The 12,770-nt window shown below is 42.4% G+C and overlaps 1 protein-coding gene across 1 annotated transcript; it reads right to left on the bottom strand.

Moving 5' to 3' along the window:
- Positions 1 to 4,811: 4,811 nt before the first annotated feature.
- Positions 4,812 to 11,661, bottom strand: dhcr7 (7-dehydrocholesterol reductase). Its single transcript, XM_054615032.1, has 8 exons — positions 11,575 to 11,661; positions 10,817 to 10,931; positions 9,185 to 9,407; positions 8,997 to 9,087; positions 8,686 to 8,899; positions 8,340 to 8,544; positions 7,224 to 7,355; positions 4,812 to 7,013 (listed from the first exon to the last, which is right to left on the bottom strand). Exons 2-8 carry the CDS (start codon positions 10,921 to 10,923, stop codon positions 6,549 to 6,551), a joined length of 1,437 nt encoding a protein of 478 aa, XP_054471007.1. The 5' UTR covers positions 10,924 to 10,931; positions 11,575 to 11,661; the 3' UTR covers positions 4,812 to 6,548.
- Positions 11,662 to 12,770: the final 1,109 nt, after the last annotated feature.

The raw sequence follows: 12,770 nt of genomic DNA, 5'->3' as shown, positions 1-12,770 counted from the left end.
GGGTGTTTCTTACTGTAAATCATTGACTAACATCAGTCGCTTTGTCCTGTTTTTTTCTCGGATTTGTGGAAGTTTACACCACAGCAACCCAAGCCACATTAGGTTAGGTTAGTTTTGAAAGCCCTATTCTCTTTTTGTACATTAAATGTGAATCACCATCATCATATTAAGATGAAGTAGCTACTTTAAAAGAACAACGTGTATACATTTTTATGTGTTCTCTACAATTTGAACCATCAATTGGTCAGGGTGACAGCTTCAACCTCATATTATGTTGTTACAAAGTGCATAGTTTTCCACCAGCTCATGTTAGATTATCTATAGTTGATAAAATCGTTGCTAGCTAGAATGAGAAACAGCGTTTGTCTACCTTTGTCAGAAATCAAATATTACAAATGCAAAACAATTGAATGGTAAATTGCATTTTCAAACCGCATGTGCCATGCGAGAATGGGGAGCAAAGCACACGTTTTTATCTCGTTTTGTATTTCATCAACTGGCTGAAGTGAAAAGACAAACTTTGGCTACTTTCTAAGCATGCTGTGATGTGGAAAAAGACATTTCCGATTCTGCTTAAAATAGCAAGCAGGCTTTAGAGTTTTGGATAACTGGGACCTCCATCAATCTGGCTCCCAAGTTACTGTCAGCGGCTGTCACTGTCACCGAATGCCGGGCCAGCTAATATCCCAAATTCTGGTGTGGGGCGAGGCCTGGCGAAGCTCGGAAAATTAAGTCAGAGGAGGCTCTTGGTATTGAGGCTCAGCCCAGTTTGACAGCTTCACCTCTGGAGTCCAATGCCAACTAATATCCCTTACCCTGCTCCCTACCCTCTGGACAACTGGCTGTCACCCAGGCGACCCTGCCACACACACACACACACACACACACACACACACACACACACACACCCTCACACCCACGGACGCATGTCTGCCTGTTCCCCAGAGCAACCGCACGTGTCAAACAAATCTCTTGCACAGTTCATGGTATGTGTATCTGTGAGTTCAGTGGAAGTAAATTACTCATTCTGCCCTCCGGTTGTGTTTTCAGAGGGTAAACTTCAATGCTGCTGATCTCTCAGCATCATCTATAATCCAGTAAACAGTGTATAAGTGTTTACCGGACTACAGCAACAGCAGCTCCCCTCTGTCAAGCTCAATTTGGATCAGCGTTAGCAATGCAGGATTCAAGATGCTCTCAAGTGGAGTCTGACTATCAACGCAAAGGAAGAAGAGGGAAGTTGGGCCCTTGACTCCCTCACTCCAAACATGTAAAATATGAGCGATTTGGCGCCTGAGCTCCTGCTGGTGTGCCTGCTGATGTGTGAAGAGAGTGCTTTCTACGACCCCACAAGCCCCTTGTTAATATGAGATGTAGCATCTACAACCAATCATTTTTACCACATCAGCTATGGATTTGTGGCGCAGCCTGGGAATCCTTTTTAATCCCCCTAATTCTTTCCCTGCTCCTAATCCCTTTTTAATTCAACTCTCTCTGTGATTTACAAGGAGTCAAGGCTAAAATGTAGGTGTGGGATTCTGTCAGCTTATTTTGGCGGACCCCTTTTCTCAATTTAAGACCTAGTTTCAATACATCTGGAGGAGCACAATAGAGGAAGGTTTTTTAAGAGTTTAGGTGGGACGTGTTGTCTAGCTTCAGGCTAGAGAAAGATGCTTTTTGTCTGGAGCCATAAAGTTTAAGCTGGTAAATTGAGGGGGAACAGATACTGTATTTCATCATTTTGCGGTCTCTGCCGTGTTAAAGCCAGTGTTAACCACATGCCCTGACCTTTAGCATCAAACTAGCAGGGCTCCTTTTGTTTAGACTGGTGGTCATTATGGATGTCTCATCCATCCATTAGCTAACAGGACAGACCGGACTTGAGGTCAGAGGTCAGAGAAGAAAAAAAAGGAAGGAAGGAAGGCCAGTGGAAAAATACAGAAAAAACAAAAGGAAGACTTGAGTGACTGCTTTTGTTGTCTGGCAGATGGACAATGAGGGAAACAGAGATGTTAGGCTGTTGAAGTAGGAACTAGAAGAAAAAAAAGACTGAGCTACTACAGCTACGCTAGCGGCTCTGAAAGGCTACAGTTTGGCACAGCAGTGCTTTGAGCTAACGCTAACATCAGCAAGCTAACAAACCTACAATGACAATGCCAGTGTTAACCAGGCATAATGTTTGCCATCATTTTAGATAAGCGTGTGTGCATGCTATTTTTGAATTAGCACTGAAGTAGAGCTGTAGCTCATGGGAATGAGATTAGTTTGGCAGACATTTAGTTAAAGTGAAAACAACAAGTAAATCAACTAATGATGGCGCTATTTGAAAGGTTACCAAAGTTCTGAGGGGTCACATGAAATGCTTTGGCAATCCATTCAATACACGTGGAAACATGTCACTCTAAACCACAATTGTCAACCTCATGGTGGAGCCGGAGAAGAAGTCAGGGGATCACCAATGTCAGTAGCAAACCTGGAATGAATGTCCAAAATCATATGTCAATCCATCAAATAGTTATTGAGATATTTCAGTCTTGACCAAAGCATCGGGCCAACTGATTGTCAGTCAGATCCAAGCTGAAACAGGAGGACAGACTAGTGACTGCTTTTGTTGATAGGCTGTTGAAGTATAAGGAATGGAATTAAGAAAACACTCGCAATATGGGGGCGGCTGTGGCACATGAGGTAGAGCGCTTGTCCCGTAACCACAAGGTTGGTGGTTCAAGCCCCTCTACTGGCAACATGCCGAGGTGTCCTTGAGCGAGACACCTAACCCCAAGTTGCTCCCCGGGCGCTTCATTGCAGCCCACTGCTCCTCCGGGATGGGTTAAATGCAGAGAAATAATTTCTCCATTGTGGGACTAATAAAGGATTGATTATTATTATTATTATTATTATTAATAAAAATAACCATCAAACCAAATCAAACATTTTGGCGGCTAGAATTGCTCGTTCGCCACCAAACCACGAACAGCCACTGTATCTGACCTCACTCACCGCCATGTAATTATCAGGGCCTGGAATGCTCTGTAGACGTCTGCTGTACTTTATGGTACGTGTGAATCCCGCAGTTTTGCTGACAAATCATGTACTCGCCTCCCTACTGAGGTGCCCCTTTCCTCCCGGCCTTACGACTCTCACCCACAAGTCTCCTAACCCCCCAAGCTTCCAATAAAAACTAATTTGGCCACTCGGGAAATCAAGCCAACTGTAGCTGAAGGAGTGGCACCAACTCCCAAGTATCCCATTGTGCTTTCTGTAAACTCCTCCACGCTCATTATCTTACTCAACTGACTCCCAACTTTGCTGGTGCTATTTCTTTCTCCCTGACCCCCACCTGCTCCTCATTACAGATGAATGTGCAGCTGCAAAAAAGGGGCCTTCCACAATATGGTGATTGTGAACGCTGGACGTTTATATGGAAGGGCGCATGATCCCCTCTCGCAGGCTCGCAAATTCAATAGCGTAGCTTTTAGTGTCGTCTCAAAAACGATCATCCCTCTCTTCAGATTTCCACTTCTTTCAAAGGGAGCTATTTGTCAACTGGAATATGAGTGAACCCAACGATCACAGCAGAGCCCCTTCAATCTCAACCAACATTTCCTCGCCTTCAGGGATAATTTGGGAATCAATTAACTTGAGAATGGAATGTTTGGTGATTTGGTTCCATGTAAGACAATGCAATGAACCCGGCCCATATTGCATTAGCGTTGAACAAAGGCAGAGGGGAATCAATGAGTCTTCCATTATCATAACTGATTTACATCCATAACTTGTATCATTACAGGGATAGGGGAGCTGCTGATGGGGAGATTCAGGGAGCAGGCCAGTGCTCACATGGCATAATGGGCCCACAGGGGTGATGGATTACTAAAAACACTTGAGAACAAGCTGTCAAATCATGTATGGCAACGTCGTCACCCACTCTGATCCACCTCAAAAGATGTCCAGAGAATTCAAAGAATTTCAGACTAACAGCTTTTTTTTTTAAGTGAAAAATCTTGAACGCTTGGGTTCAAAATTCATCCCTGACTTTGGAAAGTTGAGCGAACAATCCCACACAAGGCCAATTTAGAAGGAGCCTTTGATCATATCACATGGTCCTCTTAAACAGAAAATGTATATTTTCATTTTAAATGTTGTGTATCCAAGGGTTTCCTTTCCTTTACTCTGTGGTATTTAGTACACTAATTGAACAGTAGAGTTCTTTTTTTGTTTGTCAAAATGTTACAAATCAAATTAGAGGGAGCTGTGTGCGGATGCAATTTTGATTTGTAGTTTCCTCTGAGATTTTTGTGGATGAGTGCAGCACTACTGAAACAAAATAATGTTGATAACACAGTGCGTGTTTCTACAAAAAAATAGAATGAGCGCATTAACATGATAATGCAGTGGTTTGGGTATGAATTGGCTGAATGGCAAAAACTTTTTAGGAAAAAGTTTTGAATGGTGACTACAAGTTTGTTTAAACAGTTACATGACTGCACCCAGTCTAACTATGGAGTATGTCAACAAATACAACTCTCTTTATCTGGAGCTGAGCACTGGGATTAGCTGTCATCTGCTGCCCCCCAGTGTTGAACATTAGAAACAACATCAGCTCACCTTGTGTGTCACTGTTAGAAACCATTATATACTGCTGATGCTGTTGAATTAGCTTTGTTGACCTTCATATTCCAAAACATATGTAGTTTTGTACAGAATCTCTAAATTGAACCTTTTCCCCACTCTGAATGCATCAGTGACTATTTCTGAAAGAAAACTCACATTGTGTGCAAATAGAAATAAATAGTCATAGCAAAAATGAGGGTTTGTTTTTTCACTTTATCGCCATAAGAAAGGCAGTGCTGGCATGAGGAAATAAAAACAGACACCAAACAGACATGATGGTTGGACATTTCTATCAGCATAGACCTGGCTTGATCTAATCGACATGTTGGTTTAATACAATGATCCAGCTAACTCAAAATTGTTACGATTCAGAGCACTTTACAGGCTTAGTGAAATAATCTAAAGTGTTCAGAAACTGTTCAATTTGAGTAAAAGGGATTTTTATGAGTCTATAACGAGATTGATTTATGTGAACATGCGACTGGACACCACAATGAAGGAAACAAGACAAGCAATTACCAAACCTAACCCAAATCTCTTGTAACAACATTCACAGGCAGTAAGTTATGAAAAGGACTGAGTGAATAAATCTGAGCAGTCAGACAACCTTTACACAAAGATTACATAACTTTTTTTTTTATGAGGCAGGTTTTGTCAGCAGAGCCAACAATCACATTTGGTCCATTAAGTCAGGCGACAACAAAACATTATAGTCAATATTGATTCATAAATATATCACTTATTCATTTATAATCCCTCATTTAGTCTAAAAATGCAGAGAGTACTGAAAAGCCCTCATCAAAGGCTTCCTGAGTGCTAAGTGACATCGTCAAATACATTTTCTATGAAAAAGCAGCCAAAATAAATCCTGACAGGTGATAGATTTACAAAGCTATAAAACAGGAAAACGTCAAATTCTCATATTTGACTATGAAATCGACAAACTGAATTATGGGAATGTCACAGCAATGTGTGGAATGAGCAAGTCCTCCAACCCATAAGACCACGTAGGTTCTTTGTTGCTATCCTCTAATAGGAACCAAAGAAGCATTTCCTAAATGAGTTCCCCTCCCTGTGGCAGGAGATCAACACGTCCTCAAACCCAAACGGAGTGGTCGCAGTGTTTAACACGTGGTTAACTATGTGAAACGTGGCAGTTTAGTTAAGTTCATGAAAACATTATCATTTGGGTTAAAATGAGTTTGTTACTTAACTTAAGCCACGTATGTAAGTTAAGTACATGAGGTAAATTAACTTATGTACCTAAGTTGATTTAACTGAAATGTTGACTTTTTCACACCGGACACTAACAGCGGTCTCCTGAGTCAAAGTCCTGTGTTTGTTTGACCCATACATCCACCCCACCCATACATCCACCCCGACCTCCTCCCTACTCGGACCTTCGTTGCTCTTTAAACTACGTCAACCGACTTCCTTCTTCGCTCATTATTTCCACCGCCCCGAGAGGTTGCCACCCAACAATAAACGTAAATGTGGGTCGTAGTAAGCTGCGTCTACAAATGAACTATGGGGTTGTATTTTGTTCTGGGCAACAGTCCGCTACAGAACCGATCTCTTCCTGATTTTGGCTTCTTGTTGAAGTTGTGCCTGGTCTTCCTGGTTCCTATAAATGACTGTTGTATTAAAGTGGGTTAAAAGGTCACAGTATAATGAAAGCAGCAGACTGGTGTATCAAATAACCCAGGGCAGGGAAATATAGCAATAACCAGTCTGTACCTGCACATACAGTTTACATGTACAGCTGGCTACGCGTGTATTAGAAATATATGCAACTGTGGCGTTAAAATGCTCAGTTTGCTGTATTCTTGATACGTATAAATGACAAACACCCCCCCCTCTTGTTTATGTGGCCTCCCCATTCTAATTCTATCTAAATCTCAGCCCCCACCCTACCTCTCCGTCTCCCCCCTCCCACTCTAAAACACCCCAGGAATGAGTCGGTAAGGCACAGCGTCCGTGTAGCGCTTCCAGTCCTTGCCATACTTGCTGCCGCAGCGGTGCTCGTCGCGGACGCAGCGGTGCACCAGCAGGATGGTCATGTAAACGATGTAGAAGTACGGGAGGACGTGGCCGAAGCCGCAGGCGGCGCAGTAGGCCAGCGAGCCCATCAGGTCACCTGTGTAGTTGAGGTGGCGGGCCACTCCCCAGAACCCAGAGGTCATGAGCTTGCTGCGGTGGACGCCGCCGTCGGCCGAGCGGTAGGAGCACTCGATGTACGCCGGCTTCCGGCCCCAGATGGTGCAGGAACCCTCTGTGCGCCGGAACAGGTCCTTCTGGTGGTTGGTGGAGCGGAAGATGTAATACCCAACCAGGCCGAACAACAGGACAGCCAGGGCGTGGGCGTTGGACAGCTGGACTGGGTGGTACACCAGGTACAGACCCTGGAGAGCCACAACACATTCATTTATTTACACCTACTGATTGAATGTCCATGTTAACACTCTCACATTCTACTCTTTTTTTTTTCATATAATTCACATGCTTCAAGTTGAAAGACTGGATACAGGTATTTACACACAAATACCATTTAAGAAGTCATCTCACATTTAAGACATAATCATTACTGTGTGTGATATGCAAATGTGTGTTACCTGCAGTGTGTAGAGGTACGGCAGCCACACACAGTCTCCCCAGCCCAGATACCATCCAAAGTGGTCATGGCAGATATCAATGGTCTTCAGGTACCACGCCTCGTTCCAGAAGAAATCCAACACATAAATGGCCTACAAGAAGAAAAAAAACCAATTTTCCTTCTTTATTATGACTCAACGAGCAGTGTTTAAAAAGATTAAGGATGAGAGGATGATGGCGTCACTTTTTAGTCAAACTAGGGCTTCAGAGTCGAGGACTGTGAACTTAATGATGGACACTTGTGTGTTTTAATGGGCTGTATAATATAATGTACTTTTTACACCGGTCTCTACTCACCATGATTTCTGGCATTGTGTGAACATCACTTGCCTCTCACTCTCCCTCCTCTGAGTCTAACTACAACATGCTCCACTGTCTCTTTTTCATGACTCTGATCTGCCAGTTGGATGTTTCTCCAAAATGAAAAGTGACCTGTTAACGTTGCTGTGTCCATTTATAAATCTGTTGTTACTTGCACTTTCCTGTTAGTCCCCCTTCACCCTACCATTCCGTAGTGTGTGGTCATTTAGTCGTGCTATCCCAAAACAATAATAAGTTCCCATTTTTATTGCTTCTTTTTGTATACTTTTTTGTTTCCTTGTACCCACGTGTGTGTCATATATTTTTTTTGACTAACTATTGAAGAATTCATGAATCAGATCCTGGTGATTATTACTTAGTCTTAATACTTGCATTAGATATGAGTATTTGGTTGATCTTAGCTGTTCACTCAATCTCTGGATTGTAAGGATCGACATCCGATCATTCAAATAAAATCAAACTGTTAATCGATCAGCTCTAATCTTTAACAATTAGGGGTAAATGCTGAATGAGTTGGGAAGGATTCTTGCACATGAAAACATAACCTCCACATTTAGGTGAAGGATGTAATGCTGAAGATTATCTGACGTTAAGCAACACGTGTGAGACAAACATATCATAAAGACATTGCTACAGTTACATGTGATTAAAGGTCAAAGCAGCCGAGTTTCATATCATATACTGTCAGTTTCTACATTTTCCATTCTGCAGCACTACTACGGGATCAGTGCACAGATCACCCTATTCCGCCTCACCTGCAGCACGTTGACCAGGATCATGGAGTTGGTGACATGGCCGTACAGCTCCTGCTGCTTGGCCATGTAGGACAGATTGATGAGAGTCCAGGCCACGATGCCGGGCCGGCCGTTGAAGAAGAGCTTGAAGTCGAACCACTTGCCAACGCGGGGGTTGAACTCGATGCCCATCATGTAGTTGTAGAAGATGTTCCCTGTGAACTTGCTGCGGAATCACCAAAAAAGGGACAAAAAAGAAGCTGATACAGTTGTGTACCACACCTAGGACTACTGTACCTTTAAGATATTAGAAGCAGACATATATAGTGTATACTTGTCCTGGTGGGACATGTGTGTCAGCGCTCACCAGTCTTCAGAGTTAGTGGGGAAGAGGTAAGCCTTTGTGAAAGCGAAGCTGGACACGGCATAGCCCAGGATGTTAGCGCACCACATCAGCGGGATCCAGTTGTCGAAGATGATGGTGGGAGAAAACCAGTGGAAGTGTTGGGCGTTGGCGTACCACAGAGCGTGAGTGATCAGCCAACACTGCAGCCCATTGATCTCGTACTTGTTGATCAGGCCTGTGGTGGTGAACGAGGAGTTTTGATTGATAACATTGATTGTGAAATAAGTTTTTTTTAAATAGGGTTCTAGTCGTGTGTTAATTGTGTTAATTACCAGCTGGAGTTCGTGCTCCGTCCTGCACTCCACCGACGTAGCCAGGAATAAACTTATGAGTCACATCAGGAACGCACATGTACAGGAACACCTGAGGGACGAGGCAACAGCGAGAGCTGAAGACAATGGACAGTTTCTGACAGTTGCTACCCCCCCAATGTCTTCCTCTTCACTCTCTTTCCTCTTACCTGGAAGCCCACCCAGATGGCGTATATCTTGGCAGCTGACCAGGTGAAGGAGGGTGCCCGGGCCCAGATGGAGAGCAGCGTGGTCTCTCCGCGGAACAACTCCACCAGGGGCTGGCTGACGGAGCACTCGTACTGATCGCAGGCCATCACGAAGTAGAAGACGATGAAGGGGGCGAAGCAGAGGAGGCCGATCACGCTGCTCAGAGAGAACCAGTCCACCTCCCTGAGGATGAGTCAGATGTGAGACACAGTGTGAAGGTGGTGTTAGAATGACTGAGCAGATCAAAGCTGTGTCTGGGTCATAGTGTATTGTACAGACAAACCTTGAGAAGAAATTATTCAAATTAACTGGTATTTTTTTTTCTTTTCAAAAAGTCTATATTGTGAGAGTTCCTAATGTTTCAAATATCTTACTAGAAAGTCAAATTAAGTGTGAGAAGACCAGGACATTGAAACAACATAAAAACAAGGTTTGGTGTTGACAATAAATTCCTCTTTAAGATTAAATTATTTTCTTATTTCTATGTACGACTATAAAACATGCACGAACTTGCCCATGTGTCGACAGATGATATTTTTATTCCGTATATCTAAAACTTGAAACATTATTTTTCAAATAATAAATATCTGTAACCGAGTCATTTCTCAGGCTAAACAATTTGGGACAATGAACTTTGCCTCCTTATTTTTTATACTATCCCATACCAAAAGTATAAATGGTGCATCCTCTGACTTTAACCCCTGTGTTGTCAGATTTATAAGAAAAAATACGAATCAACTTCAAGTGAAGGATGCTATTATGCACTTTAAAGTACAATGTACAAGCAAATATATTAAAATGTTATGATGGCTTGGTAATGTCTGCCATGCTTATTAAAAGCACCTGGATTGACCTGATCCAAAGGAAACTATTAAACCCGGCGTTCCTGTGCCGACATCTCTGACTGGTTTCCGGAACCAGAGGGCCGCAGGGCGATGCTGAGAGGACACAATCTTATTAGGCCATGCATCAATTATAAAAGCTAATATAGGATATTTTTGAGGGAATGATGTTGAACTTGATGCAGCCTGTATTTTCACTCCTGACTTCCTGGCATGCCCCCTGAAAACAATACTCTATTTGTTCAACTATAGTAGGACAAAGGACATGAGGTCAGTCCATCCTTATCACCACCTCTCAGCATTCAGCATTGCATGATATCTATTACAGTGTTGAAGTGATGTCTATCTGCGTTTTTTATTTTTATTTCGCAAGTTATCAAAATGAAATACAGAGTTTGGGTTTCAGTTTAGTTTCATTCCTGTCCGCTCTCTCAGGGCGTTTATTTGTGATAGGAGGATAAATAGATGGAGGTCATCACATTGTTAAGTACAAGTATGATGATCTGTATTAATGCCATAATCCAATGACCAGATAATAATGGGTTGAGTCTTCTGAGTCTTTCGCTTGACAAGTACTTTGTCAGAGCTTTATTTAGTAATTAGTCATCTAAAGGCATTCCCTTTAATCTAAAAGTAATCTTTAACACGTTTTTTTTTTGGGGGGAGGTGAAGGTTTGTAGACAAGCTTAACTTTGTGATAAGACTTTTGGTGAATATCCTTTTGCAACCTGTGAGACATCATCCACTCACCATGCTCTCCCCCACTGGGCCGGCTGCTCCCCCTGTTCAGATTTCTTCCCGTTGGCACTGTGCTTGGTTCGTCTCCTGGAGGCCTCCATGGCCACTTCACCGTTCATTCCTGTTCCTGGTGAAGGTTAGGTCAAGTCATCAGGATAAGATCAGTTATACAAGCAGTTACACGCCGTACTTTGTACACTAAAAGACACAAGCAACCCACGGTGGCATTCATCAAGTGCCACAATTAAATGGCTCTGATTGCATTTAATTGTGTATTTGATGAAAGTGAGTCAACTTCTTCTTTCTTTTTTTTTTTTTTACTGTCTGATTCTGTCTTTTTGTGTGCACTCTTTTAAAGTGAGTGTGTTATGACATGTAGTGTATTTCTACAAGCCAATCATTTATAAACAGATAATGAGGTTATTAAAACACACACACACACACACACACACACACACACACACACACACACACACACACACACACACACACACACACACACACACACACACACACACACACACCATAACGGTGCTTGACGTCAACAAAAGCGAAACCTTATAGTCTTTTTCTCGTGTGCATAAATATCAAAGTTGGGAGTTGCTCTGTTTTACATGCGCACTTAAATGCAACGACCTACTTCAAATAAACATGGTGACGTTAACCGTGCATTGTCCTTTGTATAATGAACCGTGCTCCTTAAGCAGCACACGGTTTGCATTACCGTTAAACACTGCTTATAGTGCCTATCGTACCGGAGCACCACTCACCCGTAGACAGCAGGCTGCTCGTCTCTTCTTTCCTCCCGGGTCCAGCTGCTGCTTATCACGTAACGTCGACCGCTGGACACCTTAGGGGCCACAGACTCCGCCCATAACGCCACTGCTCATTAACATTCAACCAATGGTCGTCGAGCAGAGGCGGGCCCCGGGGGAGGTGAGCTGGCCTCTGATTGGACAACACGAACTGGAGCCACCAGCGCCTCACAGATCCACCAGTGGTTGACTGGTTCAGTCAGAGACAACGAGGACCTGGTTATGAAATAGGTGTCATTATTATCCCGGCCTTCAATGGTTTTTCTTTATTTTTATTTTTATTTTTTTCTACATTGTAGATTAATATTGAAGACATCCAAACTATGAAGGAACACATATGGAATTATGTGGTAAACAAACAAATGCTCAACAAACCAGAATATGTTTTATATTTTAGATTCTTCAAAGTAGTTGAATGAGAAGGTGTGTCCAAACTTTTGACTGGTACTGTAGATAACAGAGGTTGAATTATAATGCTTTAAAAACAAAGCAATGGACACACCCAGCCGGATGTTTGGGTGCGTTTTGTTTATAGGAAATAGAGATTTGAAAAAGTAGCATTATACCATCTTCAATAACAAAACTGACACAAAAAGCACTTCACACTTTAACACAAATAACCATGGAATCAATATTTAAGTTCATACTTGAACTGAAGTGTTTGAGGCTTAAAACAGCATGAAGCTGAATTTGATTCTGGACAAGCAACTCATTTTTGGTGAGTCTTATCATCAATACATCCATATACAATGATTACAGAATTCTATGGCGTTTCAGCTCACTTAAAATATTATTGTTACAGAAACGGTCAGATCAAATTTAAGACCAACCCGAACATGGAAGGTACAACATCATAAATCCAGAGAACAGAGCATAACACAACCTTTAACATGACCAGAGAGCACAGAAAAAACGTCAATTTGGGCCCCACATGTGCCACTTTGCTTCTGGCACTGTAAACCTTCCAGTTTCTGCAGTGCAGTTCTATTGGAGGATGATAACTGTCTCTTGTGTAACCTGAATTACAGGGAAATCATATTTTCTATTTACAATACACTATATCATGGTTGTCACAGCTGGATGCAATGGTTAAGTGTCCTTCCTTGACAATTTATGTAACATATCCTTTGTTTTCCAAAATGTTTTCACTT

This window comes from Anoplopoma fimbria, chromosome 2 (assembly GCF_027596085.1).
Source record: "Anoplopoma fimbria isolate UVic2021 breed Golden Eagle Sablefish chromosome 2, Afim_UVic_2022, whole genome shotgun sequence".
Taxonomy (NCBI): Eukaryota; Metazoa; Chordata; class Actinopteri; order Perciformes; family Anoplopomatidae; genus Anoplopoma; species Anoplopoma fimbria.
This window is presented reverse-complemented; position numbering and strand designations above follow the sequence as displayed.

What these genes read in the sequence shown, in the direction of transcription:
- dhcr7 (XM_054615032.1), bottom strand. Translation starts at nt 10,923, where the DNA reads ATGAACGGTGAAGTGGCCATGGAGGCCTCCAGGAGACGAACCAAGCAC. An exon ending in GCCCAGTGGGGGAGAGCATG is followed by an intron (nt 9,408 to 10,816) that starts GTGAGTGGATGA and finishes ACTCATCCTCAG; the next exon opens with GGAGGTGGACTGGTTCTCTC. An exon ending in CCATCTGGGTGGGCTTCCAG is followed by an intron (nt 9,088 to 9,184) that starts GTAAGAGGAAAG and finishes CTCGTCCCTCAG; the next exon opens with GTGTTCCTGTACATGTGCGT.